Genomic DNA, 22,229 nt, shown 5'->3' with positions numbered 1-22,229 from the left:
TCCCCTCCCCCAGCCCCCAATACTTGCCTGATCTTGATCCAGTGCTGTGCATGGAAGCCTAGGCTCCTGCGGGGTTGTTCTCTGTCTGTCTCTCTATCTCCCCCTCCTCATTTGCTCCCACTTCTGTCAATCACAGCCAGTTAGCAGGGGTGCCTGGCTAAGCTGCGCTCTGTGTCTTATAGATGCAGAGTGGGGCTCGGGAGCGAGCTTGCGTGAGTGCCCTTAGAGCAAACGGCTTGCTTTGGGTGCATTCAGCAGGGCCAGGATTGCGGCGGCAGGCGGGGTAGGGAACCCGAGAAGAGGAGGCTCGGGGCTGCTCTGACCATTATACAGAGCAGGTAAGTATAACATGTTTGTTTTTTAAAGGGATGGTAAACCCTCGTGTTTTTTTGCCTCCTATGCATTAAGCTGAAAAACCTCTTGTAGTGCACCAGAGCCCCCTTTTACTTACCTGAGCCCAATCGTTCTTGTGCCTGGGACAAGCACCCCCAGCTCCAGTCCTGATTGGATAAATTGATAGCAGAGCAGCCATTAGCTCCAGCTGCTGTCAATCAAATCCAATGACGTGGGAGATGCGGGGTGAGCCGAGTCCTGCTGTCTGTGTCAATTGACGCAGAAGCAGGACACGGGAGCTCGCCTGCATGGGTGTCCAAGGGAGAGCGCTTCTCCGATGGGGCACTTGATAAGGAGGAGCCAGGAGCACTGCTGAGGGACCCCAGAAGAGATAGATCGGGGCCAGTCTATGCAAAACCAACTGCACAGAGGAGGCAATGTCATGTTTGTGTTTTTAGAATAGAATTGGATTGACTTAATTGTTCCCATTGTAGATTTCCCCTCACTCCCTGTCAGGGAGGGGTTAAAAGGTCTGTCAGGTTATTACTAAATGCATTCCTTTGCTTGGTCGCTGCAGTACCAGACTTCACCATAGATGGAGTTTCAAGTAAGTTTTTTGCTTCTGTCCTAGGAGGAGAAGAGGACCCCCCCCAGTGTTTTATATCAATTGGGGCTTCTAGCAATATGGTATTAGTACTGTAAATCATTTTGAAAAACTAAAATCTGCACCTTTTATGACCTATAATCTTGTACTTCTGCTGACAAGTTATATTTGCATAACTATGCACTCTATGCACAGCTGCATCAGATTCTGTGTGCTCCAGTTTTTTTTTTTTTGTAAATCTCCCCCATTGTCGTCTTAAACTTCAAAAGACTAGAAAAAACATCCTCTGTATTTCAAATCGCTGAAGTAAAATTGTGTTGGTTTCAACTGGTGCAGGGATATGCAATTAGCAGACATCCAGCTGTTGCAGGACTAAAAGTCCCATGAGGCATAGCAAGACTCTGACAGCCACAAGCATGACACCCAGAGGCATGATGGGACTTGTAGTTTTGTAACAGCTGGACATCCGCTAATTGCATATCCCTGCTCTAGTGTGTCTTATTGAAGAGTTAAAGCGGAGGTCCACCCTAAAATGGACCTTCCGCTCATCGGAATCCTCCCCCCCCCTCCGGCGCCACAATTGGCACCTTTCAGGGGGGAGTGGATAATCCAGGTAAATGCACCCACTTCCGGGATAGCTCTCTGCGGAAAGGGGCGTAGATTACGCCCCTTTCCGCAAGTGCCCGCCCCTTTCCGCAAGTGCCCCGCTGCCTGCTGGGAAAACGCACAGATCCCAGAGGCAGCGGGGACCGTCCTTATTGCGCAGCGCGGCTCGCGCATGCACAGTAGGGAACCGGGAAATGAAGCCGAAAGGCTCCATTTCCTGATTCCCATACCCAAGATAGCGGCGGCAGCACCCGAGAAACGATCTACAGATCGGCTTCGGGTGCCGACATCGCGGGCGCGCTGGCCAGGTAAGTGTCACTATTTAAAAAGTCAGCAGCTGCAGTATTTGTAGCTGCTGGCTTTAAAAAAAATAAAAAAACGCGGAGTCCCGGTGGACTCCCGCTTTAAGCTGCCTGTGGATGGTGTCAAGTCAGCAGGTGATCATACTGCTCAGACAGACTGGGTGTTCCATACATTTATATAAGTCCCTGTCCTCAAGGGGCTTACAATCTCTAATGTCTCTATCCCGCATACATACTAGGGCCAATTAACGCCTTCAACTCCGGGAGGTTTACCCTCTTCATGACCCAGGTCTTTTTTTGCAAATCGGCACTGCGTTACTTTACTGACAAGTGTGCGGTCGTGCAACGTTATAACCAAATAAAATGTGTTTCCTGTTTTTTTTTCCCACAAATAGAGGTTTCTTTCGATGGTATTTGATCACCTTTTTAGGATTTTTTTTTTTTTTTCTGCTATTAAAAAAAAAAAAAAAAAAAAAATCTAAAGAAAACTTTCTTTCTTTCTGCAAAAAAAAATTTTTTTTTTGTAAAAAAAAAAATCAAATTTCCTCATCAGTTAGGGCCAATATGTATTCTGCTATATATCTTTGTTAAAAAATAAATAAATCCCAATAGCTCTATATTGATTGGTTTGGGCAAAAGTTATCGCATCTACAAACTATATGGGATAGATTTATTTATTTTTTAATTTTTTTAAATAACGGGACTGCGACGTTGCGGTGGACATATCGGAAACCTAAGTGGGGGGGGGGGTACACACTATAAGAAAATCGGGCAAACATTCGTCCGAATTTTTCTCGATGATGTTTCACAGCAAATTGGAACCGATGAATAAAAATGTTCACATTATTCTCGTGCGACAGACTTTTTTTTTTTTTTTTTTTGGTTTTGTTTTTGATTTTCCTTGTATGAAAACGTTACACATTAAACGAAAATCCTTTGTTCCGTTCCCGTACGAGAAACATTTTGGAGTTTGCCTCTTAGACTTTTCGTACGAAAAATCAGAATTGGCTGTCGAAATTTGTGTACACACTATACGAAAATCGTACGAACATTCTTTGGGCGAAAAACGTTCGCTCCATTTTCTTAGTGTTTTCTTATAGCCCTAAGTAACACTTTTTATATAATATATATTTATATAAAATTGATTATCCTCGTACTGTCAGCAGTCAATGTCCCTGATCACCGCCACACCGTGTGATGATGCTGGTGGCAGTATGTAAAAAAAAAAAAAAATAGTTTTTTTTTAATTTTCCAAAAACTTATGACCAAAAATGACAACCTTGGGTGTATTTGTACTGTTTTTGTGCCTCAAATGAGATCGGCCATCAGTACATCAGGATTGATCGATTTTAGAGCTATCTCTATCATTGTTTTGTGGCTTCTATAACTTTCCTACAGACTAAATAATATCCACTGATTTGTGTTATTTTAACCAAAGAAATGTAGCAGAATACATTTTGGCCTAAATTAATGAAGAAAGATTTCTTTGTAAAATGTTACAACTTAAACAAAGAAAAAAATGTGTTTGGTTTGTGTTGTGTTGTGTGTTTTTATTTTATTTTTTATTTTTTTTTATTTATTTTTTTACATACTGCCACCAGCATCATCACATAACTGGTGTGGCGGTGATCATGGCCACTTGCTGGTGACAGTACGGGAAAAAAAATTATATTGCTCTGGTCAAAAAAGAAAAATGTTACCATGGTAACCTTGTACTACTCGGGGAAGTGATCAGTATTTATTTTAATATTTTTAATTTTTGGTCTTATTTTTTTTTTTGCTAAATAAAAAAAAAAAAAAACAGAAAAATATGTGGGGAAAAAAAAAAAAAAAAACGATAAAAATTTACCTCGTTGCTTTAGTTTAGGAGTGACCTGAGTTATGTTAAGAAGGTAACCATTTCAGTGATTATTTGACATATGTATAACCGATATTAATGATGTTGTCCTATACTTTTGTATTTAATTTTTGTGAAAAAAACCTAATAAAGACCATAAAACTAAAGAAAAAATTCATACGTGTACAGTGTTCCATGACTGCTTATTTGTCATTCAAAGTGTGAGAGCGCTGAAAGCTGAAAATTTGGTCTGGGCAGGAAGCGGGTGAAAGTGCCCGGGTATTAAAGTGGTTAATGGGGAAATGTGTCTGTAGTAAAGAAATGTACAATATCCAGATTAAACTGATCAATGCCTTTTTTCCTTTTTTTATTCATCTTTTCATGCATAGCAACTAAAGGCCGCAGGGCTCGAGGTCTGCGACTTGTCGGAGAGCAACGCTGAGGAGGAAAACAAGCTGCTTAAAGAAGAAGTCAAGAAGCTCAAAGATGAACTCCAATCCACCAAGAAATGTAAGTGACACCCAAATAGAAAACTGCGGTGGTTGTCATTCACCAGGCTGAAGTCCAATCGATATGTAACCAATAATAACTGCCCTTGTCCCGTCCTAGAGATAATAAATGTTGTTCCTGGTGAGGAGGGGGGAAGCTGCTGATTGCAGCAATCCTGAGATCATGCCACATGGCCCTGCCAGGGAAGGTCACTTTGCTCTGGGTGGTTGTAAATGTCACACACTGAGGAGAGGAAGGTTTGTTTTGTGGGAGAGTTTCGTTTCCATAGCATAACCATTTATGGACTGGTGGATGTCAGTTGTGCTTTTTTTAGTTTATTTTTTTTTTTTTTTTTTTTACTTTTGCAAATTTTAAAACAAGCAAACTTTAACCGTTTCAGCCCCGGAAGATTTATCTCCTTAACGACCAGGAAATTTTTTCAGATTCAGCACTGTGCCGCTTTTAACTGACAATCGCGCAGTTGTGCGACGCTGTACCCAAACAAAATTGACATGCATTTTTTTTAAAAAATTCATAAATATAGCTTTCTTTTGCCAGTATTTTATTTTCTCTGCGGTTTTTATTTTTTGCTTTTATAAACAAAAGAAGGCCGACAATTGAAAACAATAAATATTTTTTTTTTTACTTTGTGCTATAAAACATATCCAATAACATATTTTTTTTTCTTAGGCAGATATATATTCTTATTTTTTGTTAAAAAAAAAAAAAAAAAAAAAATGCAATAAGCTTATGTTGGTTTGCGCAAAAGTTATAGCGTCTACAAAATAGGGGATAGATTTATGGCATTTTTTTTTTTTTTCTACTAATGGCGATCTGCAATTTTTATCGGGACTGCGACATTATGGACATATTTTTTGAAACCATTGACAAGTATACATCTATTAGTGCTATAAAAATGCACTGCTTACTGTGTAAATGTCACTGTCAGGGAAAGGGGTTAATATTAGGGTGCGATCAAGGGGTTAAATGTGTTCCCTATGTGTGTTTCTAACTCTGGGGGGATGGGACTGTCTAGGAGGAGAGCGAGATCGGTGTTCATACTTGGTATGAACACATGATCTGTCTCCTTTCCCCTGAAAGAACCGGGATCTGTGTGTTTACACACACAGATTCTGGTTCTCGCTCTGTCATGAGTGATTGCGGGAGCCCGGCGGTCATCACAACCACCAGGCATGCGCTGCGGCCCCCTAGTGGCCAAAAGGCGAAGCAATGTAAGGTAATGTCGTCACGCCCAGCCGCGCCTTTCTGCCGCTTTAAAACCGTGGTGACTGATTGGCAAGCGGTTAATAAATTGGTGAGAATTGTATTTCAGACATCCCTAAGGGGATAGATGTTTGACAGAAAAAAGTGTTTGTTTTTTCAGGGATGGATGGACAGGGAGGGTAATTAGTAATGTTATGGTGTGTGGGTAACCACATACCAATCTCTAAGAGAAAAAATAAAATTAAATCTCCTTGAAAGAGAACCTCTATTGCCTGACCATACTGCCGTAGGGGTTTAACCAGAACGGGCCTATGTTTACGCTTGGGTGTTTAAAATCTTTTAAAAAAATTAAGAAAATTACTTAGAACACCCAAACATTATATATGTTTCTTTTTCAGACACCCTAGAGCAGTGATGGCGAACCTTGGCACCCCAGATGTTTTGGAACTACACTGCAGAGTGGATGATCATCATGGAAAATGTAGTTCCAAAACGTGGGGTGCCAAGGTTCGCCATCACTGCCCTAGAGAATAAAATGGTCGTTATAATACTTTGGTCACACCTTATTAGCGCAGTGGTCTTACAAACGCATTTAAAAAAAAAAATTTTTTATTTTATTATGAAAGATAATGTTAGGTCGAGTACATTGATACCCAACATGTCATTCTTCAAAATTGCTCCCGCTCTTGGAATGGCGACTAACTTTGACCCTTAATCTCCATAGATGACATTTAAAAATTTCTACAGGTTGCATGTTTTGAGTTAGAGGAGGTCCAGGGCTAGAATTAATGATCGCGCTGATACCTCGCTTTTGAACACAGTTTTCATATGCGGGTGCAACTTACATATGCGTTTTACTTCTGCGCACGAGCTCGGGACGCAGCTCTTTAATTTTTTTTTTTTTAAATCACTTGTAATAGAAAAAAAGCATGACAGGACCTCTTAAAGATGAGACATGTGACATGTGATGTATCTTCCATCATCCAATGATAGGGAGCCGAGTGGGGGGTCATCTTTCCCTCACTCAACTCCATGCCTCTCAGAGCAAAGGACCCGATTGTCTCCGCTGACGGCTGCAGTAAGCACACAGAGGAGCGCCGGGAGGAGGGGGCCCTCTCCCGCCCACGATTAAAAGTGATCTTGCGGTGAAAGCAGACCGCTCACTGCTTATCTGAAAGCGGACCGCTCACTGTTTTAAAAAGATATTGGCGTTATGGCAGCTAGATGTGTATTTAATGCCAAACAGCCGACGTATAACGGTGGGTTAGTGGTTAAAACCAGCAAAACCTTAATGAATGGTGAGGATTGTATTTCAGATATCCCTGACCCTAAGAGGATAGATGGCTATAGACAAAAAAAAATAAAAAATCTTTTTTCAGGCATGGACGGACAGGGAGGGTTAATTAGTATTGTTATTATGTGTGGTATGTGGGTTACCACTTACTACCAATCGCGAATAAAAAAAAAAATATGTGAATGTCTATTGGCTGACCATACTGCTGTAGGGGTTTAAAGAAATTGTGAACCCTCATAGTTTTTTCATCTTGATACATAATGAAAATCCTTCTGTGCTGCAGCAGCAGCCCCCCCCAGATCCCCCATTTTTGTTACCTGAACCCGATTGTTCCAGCGACGGGGATGGGCACAGAAGCTCCAGCGCCGTCTTAGGTTCTCATTAGATAAATGGACAGCAGCAGGAGTCATTGGCTTGAAAAGGAATAAAAGTGCCTTTTTTATTTTATTTTTTTTTATTTTTTAAAGAACAGTGTAAAGATAAAAGAAGAGAAATTCTTATCTTAAACGTGCCTCGTCCCGCCGAGCTCGCGCGCAGAAGCGAACGCATACATGAGTAGCTCTCGCATATGAAAACGGTGTTCAAACCACACTTGTGAGGTATTGCCATGATCGGTCGAGTGAGAGCAATAATTCTAGCCCTAGACCTCCTCTGTAACTCAAAACATGCAACTTGCAGAATTTTTTTAAACGTCGCCTATGAAGATTTTTAAGGGTAAAAGTTTGTCGCCATTCCACGAGAGGGTGCAATTTTGAAGTGTGACATGTTGGGTGTCAATTTACTCCGTGTAACGTTCTTTTTCACAGTATAAAAAAATGGGTTTAACTTTACTGTTGTCTTACACTTTTTTTTATAAAAAAAAAAAAAAAAAATTTCTCCAAAAAAGTGCACTTGTAAGACCGCTGCACAAATATGGTGTGCCAGAAAGTATTCCAACGATCGCCAATTTATTCTTTAGGGTGTTAAAAAAAAAAAAAATTATATATATATATATATATATATATATATATATATATATATATATATATATATATATATATATATATATATATATATATATATATATATATATATATATATATATATATATATATATATATATATATAATTTTTTTTTTTTTTTTTTAAACTGTAAAAAAACATTTTTTAAAGCGTTCCGTCCCTCGCACGCAGAAGCAAACGCATATGTAAGTCGCGACCACAAATGTAAGAGGTTTTCAAACCACACTTGTGAGGTATCGACACAATCGTAACTCAGAACCGGTAACCCAGATTTTTTTTTTTTTCTTTTTTTTAAAGCATCGCCTATGGAGCTCTTAAGTACCGTAGTTTGTTGCCATTCCACAAGCGTATGCAGTTTCAAAGCGTGACGTGTTGGGTATCTATTTACTTGGCGTAACATCATCTTTCACATTATACAAAAAAAAATTGGGCTAACTTAACTGTTGTTTTTTTTATTTTATTTTTTTTAAATTGTGAAAGTGTCTTTTGTGCCCCAAAAAATTGTGTTTGACAGACCGCCGTGCAAATACCATGTGACATAAAATTTTTGCCACGATCACCATTTTATTGTCTAGGGTTATATAATATTAATATATATATGTATGTGTGTGTGTGTGTGTGTATATGTTTGGGGGTTTTAATTTTCTAGAAAAAAAATACTGATTTTAACTTGTAAACAACAAATGTCCAGAAATGGGCTTAGCCATGAAGGGGTTAAAATTGTGTGCACTGGGAGGAACACGCACTGTATCCTATTTTATTTCTTCAAAATGAAATGATATTTTATTGCATTCTATTCATATACACACTAGGGCAAAACACACAAACATGGATAAAACATAGACCACCCCCATAGACACCTTATCTCTGATAAGACTGAATGGAGGCAGGAGTTCTAGTTTAGTGTTTTTTGTGTCTCGGCAGTGATCACTGCAAATATTAGATTTCGCCAGCAGGTGGTGCTGGAGATTTGATGTTTACAAGTTAAAAAATTTTTTTTATTTTTTTTGTTGGCAAATTACTTGGAAACATCAAACATTTATATATTTTTTTTCTAACACCCTAGGGAATAAGATGGTGGTCGTTGCAATGCTTTCTGTCACACCGTATTTGCACAGTAGTCTTACAAGCGCACTTTTTTTGGGAATAAATGCACTTTTTTTAATTAAAAAATAAGACAACAGTAAAGTTAGTCCAGTTTTTTTTTTTTTATATTGTGAAAGACAATGTTTCCCAACATGTCGCGCTTCAAAATTGCACCTGCTCGTGGAATGGCAACAAACCTTTACCCTTAAAACTCTCCATAGGCGACATTTAAAAAAATCTACCGGTTGCATGTTTTGCGTTAGAGGACTTCTAGGGCTAGAATTATTGCTCTCACTCTACCAATTGCGGCGATACCTCAGATGTGTGGCTTGACCACCGTTTTCATATACGGCACTACTCACATATGCGCTCACTTCTGCACACGAACTCGGAGGGACAGGCACGTTAAGATTTTTTAAAATTTATTTTATTATTTTTACACTGTTCTTAAAAAGAAAAAAAACAAAAAAAAGTGACTTTTTTTATTCCTATTACAAGGAATGTAAACATCCCTTGTAATAGAAAAGCATGAGAGGACCTCGTAAATATGAGATCTGGGGTCAAAAAGACCTCACATCTCATATTTACACTAAAATGCAATTTAAAAAAATTTAAAATATAAACAATTATTGCGCCTATACAATGAAACTAAATCGAGGAAAAAGCAGCTACACAGAATGTGTGACAAAAATTCTAATCAATAGTAATAGTAAATATGTAGCGCTGAACCAAACATGTAAAAAGTGCAAACTTGTGAGTGAAATTAATCAAACAAAAAAAAATAAGTAAAAAAAGTCCACATGGAGGTAAGTGAGACACGGAATGTCCAACTAGACATGTAGATGAATACACAGGGTGCCACACAGCCCCGGAGGTCATCAGACTGTAGGTGTCTTCAAAATAAACATCAAGGTTCATAAATGCTTACCAGAGACATTGGACTCGACTACTATAAGACACGGGGTCAATTGAGCATGAATGCGCCCACGGGACCGGTCAATAATGACTGTATGTCCGATGTCAGGAAATTCCCGGATTGATCTTACTCCAACTTCACACGGTATTGATAATGGATATAATGGATACTGCAGGTGGTACCAGGACAGGAACTCCAGTAGTGGCAAATGGATGACCAAAACCAACCTTACCAATATACAAGAAACATATAAAAACAATCACATGTGATAAAAGCAATGTGGGGAATAGAGTACTGACACCCTGTGTATTCATCTGTGTCTAGTTGGACATTTTGGTGTCTCAATTACCTCCATGTGAACTTTTTTTCACTTATATTTTTTTTGTTGTTTAATTTCACTCACAAGTTTGCACTTTTTACATGTTTGGTTCAGCGCTACATATTAACTATTCAAAAAAATAAAATGGCCCTTTAAGAGCCATGGTGGAAGTGACGTTTTGACGCCGCTTCTGCCCTGCAATGATATGGAGATGGGTGGGGGCCATCTTCCCCTCACTCGTCTCCATGCCTAACGGGAAGGATAAGGATCCGATTGTCTCCGCCGCTACCGACTGCTCCAGTAAGCGGCGGAGGGAGGGGGCCCTCTCCCACCGCCAATAAATGATTTTGCGACGAATCCGCTGCAGAGACCACTTTAATCTTGAAGCGGACCGCCTGCTGAAGAGGATACCGGGGTTATGGTAGCTAGCTGCTGCCGTAACAAAGATGTCCTCCCAAGTGTGACATATAATGATGGTGGGCGGTCCGGAATTGGCTAGACTTTGTTATGTTTGGTTGAAGTACTAGAATCTGGACTTGTCTTTTTTTCAACCAGACTAATTACAGTGCATCCAGAAAGTATTCACAGAGCTTCACTTTTTCCACTTTTTTTTATGTTGCAGCCTTATTCCAAAATGGATTAAATTCATAATTTTCATCAAAATTCTACAAACAATACCCCATAAGTTTGTTTGCATGTGATCAGCTGATCATATGGTAAAGGGCTGCTCTGATTGGCCCTCTACCCCGATCAGAGCGCTGGGGGGGGGGGGGGGCTAGGTTCTGGGAGGACGGTCTGTGTACTCCCTCCCAGAACAGGATGACTGCACTGTAGTCCATCTTTTGGCTTAAACCTCTCTCTGGAGGAGATAGAAATTCACAGCGGTTGGAAGAGGGGGTGTAGGCGAGAGATGCCAAAGTCGGAATGGCTTGGGCACAAAACGCCATAACAAAGGCTTCATGTCATAAAGGAGTGGTGAACTGAGCCAAACCTTCGAGGATTGAGTATATTGATTTTTTTTTTTTTTAAACGAGAGTGAAGACCTTCATTCAGAATGACTTTTTTTTTTTATTATTATTTTATTTTTATTTTTTTTTTGTGTATTTTTCAGCACTGCAGAAGTCAGAGAACGAAGTGGTCGCCATCAAGAAGCAGAGCGAGGGCTTAACGAAGGAATACGACCGGCTGCTGGATGAATACTCTAAATTACAGGTGAGTTTGTGCTGGGTTGTCTGGATTGTGTTGGTGATCCACATAGGGAAGAATGCTAAATTTCCACAGTAGCAAGAAGGTCACTTTGTGATATTTAGTTTTACCCACAGGTCCTTACTGAATTTGCACAAAAAAAAAAAAAAATGTTGTGTTGTGCAGCAAGAAGGTGAAATTATCACCCTTCAACCCCCCTCGCGCCCCTCTTGTTCCTGCTGCACTTATCTCCATGGATGGTTAGCTGTCACTGCCCATGCAACGGTGGATTTGAAATCCTTGCTCCTCCTCTTCACTTTCTTTTGTTGGGCCTGCGAGACAAATTAGGACATTTCTCATTGGTCATGTACTGGCACATTAATAATAGACAATACATAAGAGATCGTATATAAAATAAATGACTCTAAAATATTGCAGCAGCGCTTAATTCTGTCCATCAAACATTATGAACATTCAAATGCCATATTTCAAATATATAAATATAGTTCCATAAAGTCTCAGAGCAAACAGGAAAGATGCAAAAGTGGTTTTGAGTGAAAAGATCCTTGCTGTTTATTTTGTCTGAAGCTTCCACCAAATATCACCAGGTGAGGCAACAAAGCTCCCCCTATGGGGATACACTCGCCAGACCCAGATAAAATGCACGCATTTGAACATAAGGATCTTTACTTTTTCCACTTTCTCCCTGTTATTCAGGATTCTCTCCACCAGATGTCAGCCAAGCATGGGATGGGTTCCCGCCATGTACAAAAAAACAAAGGGGCATCCACATGGTGTAATCCTGTTTACTTTATTGTCATCAACAAACCCCCCACACATCCAGTTCTGTGTACCATAAACTTATAACTTTAAGAGCATGAGTGCAAAATATAAATGCACTGTGCCTGTAGACTTTCTGGCCATCAGAAGACTGAGACATCCGCTGTATACACCGGCGGATGATTTGCTGGATATCCAGCAAGCTGAGAGGATCGTCCTGAGGCGCAAGCGTCACATCCGGTAGGCCACGTCCCTGACGTTTCGTCATAAAATGACTTCTTCTGAGGGCGTGGCCTACCTACCCGAAGCCTGTGTTAAACATGCGTTCCACGGCTTTGCAGCCAATCAGACCGCGGACGCAGTTTGTCTGGAATGTACGCGGTCTGATTGGCTGCAAAGCCGTGGAACGCATATTTAACACAGGCGCCATGTATCTGACAGGCTCTATTATATGATATTCACATAAACGATGAGACAGCTAAATGTCTTATTCATTAGGTCGTAATTTAAAATTGCAATTACACCTAAAAACAAGATCATTACTAATGTAAACAATTCAACAAACCAAAGAAAATCCCAGTATGATTATGCATAAACCTATTATGTAGGCGGATTATCCATCCGGGGCTTCATAAATATATAATTCACCACCTACAGGTTATATTATTATCTAAAACATTACCTGCTGCTATGTTAATAAGGGTGAATGTTGAATGCGGCCATGTAATCGCTCCCCTGATTTGATAATATTATTTATTTCCTGATATTTACTAAGAGTATAGACGCCTACTGAATGGCGATTCACCATTTCCATTACTCTTTATATCAGGTTCTATATCAAGGGGGGTTTCTTCATAAGAAATATATGGAAAAAAAGGGGGGGGTGGTGTTTACTTGTAAAACATTTATATGTGCATTAATCAATAAAAATTATGTATTAAAAAAAAAAAATTACATGAAAATATTATAATTCGTAAAAAATCTATATAAAATATATATTACATAAAAATGTTTTTATATCCTAATTCAGAATTTGTGTGTGTGTGTATATGTGTGTGTGTGTGTGTGTGTGTATATATATATATATATATATATATATATGTATATGTATATGTATATGTATATGTATATGTATATGTATATATATATATATATATATGTATGTATGTATGTATGTATGTATATAATAGAAAATTTAGTAAAAAAAATACCATAGATGGACTGCCCTGATAAAAGAATGTATTACTGTTCATAGTAATTTCCTTCTTATATCTATATAAAATTACTAAACAAGCGGGTAACTTTGATAACCGAGATATATATATATATATATATAATTTTACTGAGTGATCACGATAAGCTTTAAGTGTCACTGATGAAGCAGTTTGTCTAGTTCCACATTCAGGCCTTTAGGGGTAAGCACGTCTACTAAATATATCCACTCAGTTTCTCGTTTTGATAGTTCTCGAACCATATTCCTGCCTCTCCAGTGTGGTAGTAGTTCCACACCCCAAAATTCTAGACCTGTTGCGTCCATATCGTGTTTTAATTTAAAATGAAGTGAAACATTGTGATCCTTAAAGCCAATCTTTATTGTGGATATGTTCTGCAATCCTTATTCCAAGCTTGCTTTTAGTCCGGCAACTAAAGCAACCCACAAGGACACCTCAGAGCATAGACCACATGAGTGCTATTACATGTGATAAATTAGTTTATTCCAAAACTCGTATTATTTTCTGGAGAAAGAAATTTCTCAAAAGCTCTTAGGGGTCTGGCTACTTCTCGACATGCTTTACATTTCCTGCATGCAAAAAACATTCTGGTCCCAGAAAGTCGGTGGACGTTTGGGCGGATCAATCACTTTTTTTTTTTTTACTATCCTGTCACTGAAGCTCTTAGCCTTTCTGTAGATAAATTGTGGCTTTAGGGGTAATTGGGGACCCCATTTTTTTTATCCAGCATCAAAATGTGCCAGTATTTTCAGAAAATTGCTTCAACCTCTTTATATTGGGAATGATAACCTGAGATGAACCCCCATTCCTTATCAAGACATTTTACATGATTCAACTGCAGCATTATCTCACTACGTCTTCCAGGCATTTTGATCTTGGGATTTCGCCAACCTCTTCAATCACTTTTTCAAGCACCCTAGCGTCATATCCTCTAGCTAGAAGTCTATCGGCTAATATTCTAGCCTGTGTTGGGTAATTTTCTTGTTCGGATCAGTTTCTACGCACCCTCATGATTTGGCCTTTTGGAATGTTTGGAAGGTGATGGCCACTCGATATAGGTAAGTAACTGTTCCTATCTGTTTTTTTAAAATATACTTTTGTTTCCAACTTATCCACTTTCCTGTAGATGTTCACATCCAGAAAATGAATCGCTTCCTTGTGCCATTCTGAATTTAAGTTTATTTTTTGCTCATTTCTATTTAACATCTTCAGAAATTCTTCCAAAGTGTCTCCTGTCCCCGTCCAGATGAAAAAGAGGTCATCAATGAACCGTTTATAAAAAATGAGTTCAGATGGTTGCTTAATAAAAATCACTTTATCCTCCCACTCTGCCATGAATAGATTGGCTATGCTGGGTGCTAACTTGTACCAAAAATAATTATGGTTTAGACAATTCTAAAGCACTCCCCAGAAACACTTTTTGATTATGCGGGAGATCTTCTCTTCTACTTGAGGCCCAGTTTAACGCCAAAAGTGCATCCTAGTGCTGGATAATAGAGTATGATGAAACATCCGCCGTGACTAGCAGTACTTGCTCCTTGTTTTTCAAATCCACACTTGGTCAATAATTCAAAAAGCTTTTTGTGTCCTGTAGATATGATTTAGTTTCCACCACATTCTTTTGCAGAAATTTATCCAGATACTTCCCTAGCCTCGAGGACACAGAGTCTATGCTATTGACGATGGGTCTCGCTGGTGGGTTTATTGGATCCTTGTGGATCTTTGGTAAAGTGTACAGTGTAGGAACTCTACTGCTCAAAGGTACCAACTATTTATTTTCGTTATTGGTTAGAACGCCCGCATTGGAACCTATTTCCACTAACATTTCTAGTTCATCTCTGTGATTGAGTCGGGTCTTTGTCCAATTTCCTTTATGTCACGAAGTCGGATAACGTATCTAGAATTTGTCCTTGATAGAAGTCTATGGAGAGTATCAACACTCCTCCACCTTTTATCTGCTGGACAAATTATAATGTCTACGTTTTTTCTAGCATTTGAATTCCTTCCTTTTATGTGTCTGACATTCCATTTTTTTGGTTTCAGGGTTTCTAAATCCCGTAGAACCAGTCCCTTGAATACTTCAATTTGATGTTTCGGATTGTTTGGAGCAGTGATTCTCAACCAGGGTTCCTTGGAACCCTAGGGTTCCTCCAAAGGTTGCTAGGGGTTCCTTCAGGATTGGGCAATTTCTGCCTCTCGGATAAGTTCCCACTCGCACCATTGATCTTTTTAGCCATCTGTAAGTAGATTAGTCTTCCCAATGACCACGTGTAAGGACCATTCTTCCCACTGACCATCACACTATTGTATCATGAGTTGTAGACTTCTAATTTTTAGCAGGGGTTCCCCGAGACCGGAGAACTATTTCAAGGGTTCCTCTATGTTGAAAAGGTTGAGAGAGGCTGGTTTGGAGGATTAAACAAGGATTTGTTTTTTAGTCCACCATTAACCACTTTATTACTGTACCCTACTGGTGCTGTCACTCTTGGTGTGCTCCCTAAAAAGTTTTTTTTTTTTATATTCAGTTTCCTGATATACTTGTGGATGTCTATAAAGATATTAAATGTATTAATCCGCTTTTTTATGCCGCATTTCAAACCCAGGTTTAAAATATTCACTTCCTTGTGTGTCCATTTAGTCTGTGTAAGATTAAAAACTCCCTCTACTCCGACTCGCTCCTTCTTTTGTTGGGACCTGAGACCTGCTCTACATCCACGGGTTTTTCTCCCCTTTGGGGCTGATATGGGATGGGATATATTCCTTCCTTCTGTGATTGGTCCTTCGAAGATCTCCTTGAAATTGGTTCCTGATCATTTCTGTACTGAGTTTGAGCTTGGGAGTACTTCATTGGTTCTTGGGAATTCTTGTACTGGTATGTGTGGTGGGGGTTGGAGATAAGTTGGAGGGCGTCCCCTTCGTGGGTGGAAGCCTCAACCTCTCCAATGTGCCCCCCTCCCTCTCCCTAAAAAAGGACGGGGTGTTTGAGCCCGTTCATATCCATCTTGTTGTTGGAATGGTTGAAATCTATTATGTAAAGGTATTTCATATGGTTCATTTTGACAATATCCTCCTTGGTAGGCGTAATGATTCCTCCCTCTTGATCCTCTATTTCCTTTTCCTTCCCCCATTTCATGGGCATTGAGTGGTATACCGGAGGATTAATACATCTATTATCTTCATAGTTTACCTTGGGTGTGTTTTTAAACCTGGATTTGAAGCCATGCTAGCCTTCTGCTGGGCCAGTAACGGTAAACTAGGTTTTGAGGAGCCTGCATCAATTTCGTTTGTAGTCATTTGTTGCCATGAATATATACAGTTTTAAAAAGTTTCTTTTTTTTACTCTAGTGTTAAACTATAATCTGCTTGTTATCTTTAATAGGATCTAATTTGTTGTTGTAGTTCCTTAAAGAGGAAGTAAACCCTGATGAGTTTACTTCCTCTTTCATTCCCTGTAAAGGCAAAGCATAATGGACTACTATGCATCGCATAGTAGTCCATTATGTGTCACTTGCCTGACACAGGAGCCAGCGAAGTCACCGATGTCCCCCTGTAGTTCCGAGCGTCCATCTTCTTGGTGGGTCTCCGTGGGTCTCGCTGCTCCGGCGCTGTGATTCGCCGGAGCAGCGATGACCTCACTCCCGCGCATGCGCACGGGAGCCAAGACTCGCGGCATTGCAGTCATCGACTATGCCCCGCTCAGTGCGCCTGCGCGCCGCTGTCTACGGCGCATGCGCCGTAGATAGCGGTGCCCGTCTTCGGGCAAATATCTCCTAAACCGTATAGGTTTGGGATATATTTCTTGGACCTACAGGTAAGCCTTAATCTAGGCTTACCTGTAGGTCAAAGTGGTTTGTAAGGGTTTACAACCACTTTAATTTTTAACTCTCTATATTCGTGATTTTCCGTCTTTTACGTTGGAGTACAAGTTGTTGTAGCTTAAAGCCTACTCCATTAAAAAAATCCAGCCATTCTTGGCAGGACCCTGGATCCTCTAAGCCATCTTGTGGGGCTACGTCCCACCTAAAGCTTCTCAAAATAATTTTTTCTTTAGCGTAATGTTCTAGGGTAATGATGTCCCACCAGGTTCTCGCCTGTTTTTCCAGAACATTACCTAACGCTGTCATTGCTCCATTATAATTAGTTTCAGTAGTAGTTGGTTCACAGTTCATAAAAAGAGACTCTAGGTCAATTTGTCTATTACTTAAAAACTTCAGGACATCCATGGCTGCAAAGAAATGAATATCTATCTCTCTAGGCCTTATGGATGTAAATTACCTAAAGTACAAACCATCTGAACTCCATTTTTTTTTTATAAACGGTTCATTGATGACCTCTTTCATCTGGACGGGGACAGAGGACACTTTGTAAGAATTTCTGAAGATAAATAGAAATGAGCAAAAAATAAACTTAAATTCAGAATGGCACATCTACAGGATAAGTTGCAAACAAAAGTATATTTAAAAAAAACAGATTGTTCCTAGGAACAGTTACTTGCCTATATCGAGTGACCATCACCCGCCAAACATTCCAAAAGGCCAAATCATGAGGGTGCGCAGAAATTGATCCGAACAAGAAAATTGCCCAACACAGGCTAGAATATTAGCCGATAGACTTCTAGCTAGAGGATATGACGCTAGGGTGCTTGAAAAAGTGAAAGAAGTTGGCGAAATCTCAAGATCAAAATGCCTGGAAGACGTAGTGGAGAGATAATGCTGCAGTTGAATCATGCAAAATGTCTTTAAGGAATGGGCGTTCATCTCAGGTTGTCATTCCCAATATAAAGAGGTTAAAGCCATTTTCAGAAAATACTGGCACATTTTGATGCTGGATAAAAAATGGGGTCCACAATTTATTTACAGAAAGGCTACGAGCTTCAGCGACAGGATAGTAAAAAAAAGTGATTGATCCACCCAAACGTCCACCGACTTTCCAGAATGGTTTTTTCGCATGCAGGAAATGTAAAGCACGTCGAAGTATCCAGACCCCTAAGAGCTTTTTGAGAATTTTCTTTCTCCAGCAAATAAGAATTTTGGAATAAACCAATTTATCACATGTAATAGCACTCATGTGGTCTATGTTCTGAGGTGTCCTTGTGGGTTGCTTTACATAGGCCAGACTAAAAGGAAGCTTCGAATAAGGATTGCGGAACATATCCACAATATAAAGATTGGCTTTAAGGATCACAATGTTTCACTTCATTTTTAATTAAAACACGATATGGATTCAACAGGTCTAGAATTTTGGGGTGTGGAACTACTACCACACTGGAGAGGCACGAATATGGTTCGAGAACTATCAAAATGAGAAACTAAGTGGATATATTTAGTAGATGTGCTTACCCCTAAAGGTCTGAATGTTAAAGCTATTTATATTATTTTCAAAGTTACCTGCTTGTTTAGTCATTTTATATAAATAGATATAACAAGGAAATGACTATGAACGGTAATGCATATTCTTTTATCAGGGCAGTCCTCCTATGGTATGGTATTTTACTAAATTTTCTATAATATACATATTTTAACAATTTTATGTTTTTATATATATTTTTTATGAATTATGATAAAAAAATGTATGCAATATATATTTTATAGAGATTTTTTACGAATTATGTTTTCATGTAATTTTTTTTACAATACATAATTTTTTATTAATGCACATATAAATGTTTTAGGGGTAAACACCACCCCCCCTTATTTCTTATGAAGAAACCCCCCTTGATATAGAACCTGATATAAAGAGTAATAGAAATGGTGAATCGCTATTCAGTAGGCGTCTATACTCTTAGTAAATATCAGGTAATAAATATTATCAAATCAGGGGAGCGATTACATGGCCGCATTCAACATTCACCCTTAACGTAGCAGCAGGTAATGTTTTACATAATTAAATAACCTGTAGGTGGTAAATGATGCATGTATTAAATGTAATAATTTGTTATATGTGGTCTTAGACATGTTTTTATATGCACTGTATTTTAGAATAAATTTTCCCTCGAAAGATATATTTATGAACCCCCGGGTACATAATAGGTTTATGCATAATCATATTGGGATTTCCTTTGGTTTATTAATAGTTTACATTATGTATTTTTAGGTGTAATTACAATTTAAAATTACGACCTAATGAATAAGACATTTAGCTGTCATATCGTTTATTTGACTATCATATAATGGAGCCTGTCGCCAGATATACGGCGTCGGTGATTGGACGTGTACGCGATCTGATTGGCCGTGGAACGCATATTTAACAAAGCAGGCCATACATTATGCAATTTTCTTTCTTTCCCATGGTGGAATGAAAGAAAGTTGCTTGGTTCCCTTAATGCAGTCGGTGTTGATGGGGTAAATCCCTCCCACGGCGCTACTGTGTTCTGCCAAGGGGTTGGGGGGGGGGGGGGGGGTGGGTTGCTGGCAGAACACAATGAATAATGTTGCTGGCTATAGCTGGTGGCACTAATCGTTATGCAAAAACACAATGGGCTGGTTATACACAAGTCGATGGTTGGATAGACTTGTGTACAACCACTGTGCCCATACATGGATCAAAATGTCTGGTACCTGCTGAATTTCCATCCATGTATGGCTGGCTTAGTACTTCTTGCTGCTCCAAACAAGGTTAACTGAATTTACAATCAAACCAAACAAAAAGAAACCTTGTCTCAAAAATATGAAGGCTTAATTAAAGTGACACTTGGGCCCCTTTCACACTGGGGCGGTTTTCAGGCGCTGCAGCGCTAAAAATAGTGCCTGTGTAGCGCCTGAAAAAACCGGCGCCTTTCACTCCAGTGTGAAAGCCAGAGGGGCACACTGGAGCGGTGCACTAGCAGGACGGTGAAAAAAGTCCTGCTAGCTGCATCTTTGGAGCGGTGTATTCACCGCTCCTAAACCGCTCCTACCCATTGAAATCAATGGGACAGCGCAGCTACACTGTCGGCAAAGCGCCGCTGCAGCAGCGCTTTGCAGCAGCGCTTTGCAGCAGCGCTTTGCAGTTGGTTTTAACCCCTTTTCGGCCGCTAGCAGGGTGGTTTTACTGCCGCTAAAATGACGGTAAAGCACCTGAAAGGATCCGCAACTGCAATCCCAATGTGAAAGCCCGAGTGCTTTCACACTGAGGAGTTGCTCTGGCAGGGCGCCAAAAAAAGTCCTGCAAGCAGCTTCTTTGCAGCGCTTTTGGAGCAGGGAAATCAATGGGAAGCGCCTGCAAAGCGCTTTTGGTAGCAGCGCTTTGTGTGCGCTTTTAATACTTTATTTGTCCACTAGCAGGGGTTAAAAGCGCCCCACTAGTGCTTGAAAAACGCGGGTAAAGCACTGTTGGTTTAAGAGGCGCTTTACGATCGTTTTTCGGGCACTGACAGTGTGAAAGAGCTCTTTCACACTGAGGCGTTCTAAAAATAGCACCTGAAAAAGTGGCTCCTTTCACTCCAGTGTGAAAGCTCTCCGGCTTTCACACTGGAGTGGTGCGCTGGCAGGACGGTAAAAAAAAAGTCCTGCTAACAGCATCTTTGGAGCGGTGTATTCACCGCTCCTACCCATTGAAATCAGTGGGGCAGCGCGGCTATACCCCCGGCAAAAAATAGCGGCGCTTTACCGCTGGCGCCGCTCCCGCCCCGTGTGAAAGGGGCCTAAAGCACTCGGCTTTCACACTGGGATTGCAGATGAGGCTTCTTTCAAGTGCTTTACAGGCACTTTTTTTTTTTTTATGCTAAAGTGCCTGAAAAACACCTGAAAAATGCCCCAGTGTGAAAGGGGTCTAAAGGTTTGAATATTTTGTTTTTTAAAATAACATGTCATACTTGCCTCCACTGTGCAGCTCCTTCTGCACAGAGTGGCCTTGATCCTCATCTTCTGGGGTCCCTCAGTGGCTTTTTAGGCTCCTACCCACTTCTGATAACCCCCTCTGGGTAGCGCTTTCCCGAGGGGGTTACCTTGCGTGCACGCTCCTGAGACCTGTATTCGGGCGTCCATAGCCGGCGACTACAGAATTCTGTCAAGCCCCCCCCCCCCCCCCCACAGTCCTTGCGTCATTGGAGTTGATTGACATCAGCGCGAGCCAATGGCTTTGCTGCTATTAATCCAATGAAATTGAAAAAACGGAAATCGGCGCCAAATTCAAAAAGTGAAACACTCACTATACATACAGTATAATGTAATCTTATAGATTACATTGCTGTATGTAATAATTTCACATCACCTTTGTCCCTAGTGTTGTGCCCTGCATGCAGTTTTATATAATAAAAACTGTTCTTTATGCCTGGAAACTGGAGATTGTCCATAACAACCAAAACTGTCCCTTTACATCAAAAATGATTTTAGACCAGCTAGAAAACAGCGAGAATAAATTAGAATCACTCGCAGAATTAAGCGATAGCGATTTGTGGGGAGATCCGTCATCAAATATTGAAAAGTAATGACAGCGACAATTCTGCAACTGAGCAAATATCAGTGTTTTTGATTTGATTACATTATTGAATAATTTTTATTATTGTCATATTATTTGGTACAATTATTTATAATTATTTATTATATTATAATTTATGATTTCATTTTTCAAACTTTATCATACCCGGGATGTCTGCTAGACTCTGGTTTGGGCAGATTTAAGTGAGTTATTCCTAAGAATTACAGGACTACAATATAAAACGCCAAATTTTCATGCAAAATAATTGTACCGCTTTTAGCACCTAAAATCCGAAATAATCGTACTTCCAGGAGGTTAATGCATAGGATGCATTAAAGCGGAAGTAAACCCATCGATTTAAACAGTTAATAAAAAAAGGCAAGCCGGGAAGGCTAACTGCACATATGCCTTTATTATAAGATAACACACAAGGTTGCTGTGCCCTTTTTTTCCCTTGTTAACACAACACACATCAGTGCACAAAAAAAAGCACACTAATGTGCGCACACTTTTTGACCCTCAAATTTTTTTTCTTTAAATCTACGGTGCTGTGAAAAGCATTCACACCCCTGAAATTTTCCACATTTTGTCATGTTGCAACCATAAACTTATTTGTATCTTCT

At 39.8% G+C, this 22,229-nt stretch overlaps 1 protein-coding gene across 1 annotated transcript in view; it reads left to right on the top strand.

Moving 5' to 3' along the window:
• Positions 1-22,229, top strand: part of BCAP31 (B cell receptor associated protein 31) — a 72,855-nt gene that overhangs the window by 24,744 nt on the left and 25,882 nt on the right. Inside the window, exons 6-7 of the mRNA XM_077478879.1 lie at positions 4,072-4,192; positions 11,124-11,224. Of these exons, the coding sequence (XP_077335005.1) occupies positions 4,072-4,192; positions 11,124-11,224 (222 nt within the window). The remainder of the gene's footprint in view (positions 1-4,071; positions 4,193-11,123; positions 11,225-22,229) is intronic.

The sequence above is a fragment of the Lithobates pipiens genome, unplaced genomic scaffold (assembly GCF_037356315.1).
Source record: "Lithobates pipiens isolate NorthernLeopardFrog02 unplaced genomic scaffold, aLitPip1_a1.2 Scaffold_1, whole genome shotgun sequence".
NCBI classification, from domain to species: Eukaryota; Metazoa; Chordata; class Amphibia; order Anura; family Ranidae; genus Lithobates; species Lithobates pipiens.
Note: the sequence above shows the minus strand (reverse complement) of the source record. Positions and strands in the feature narration are given on the sequence as shown.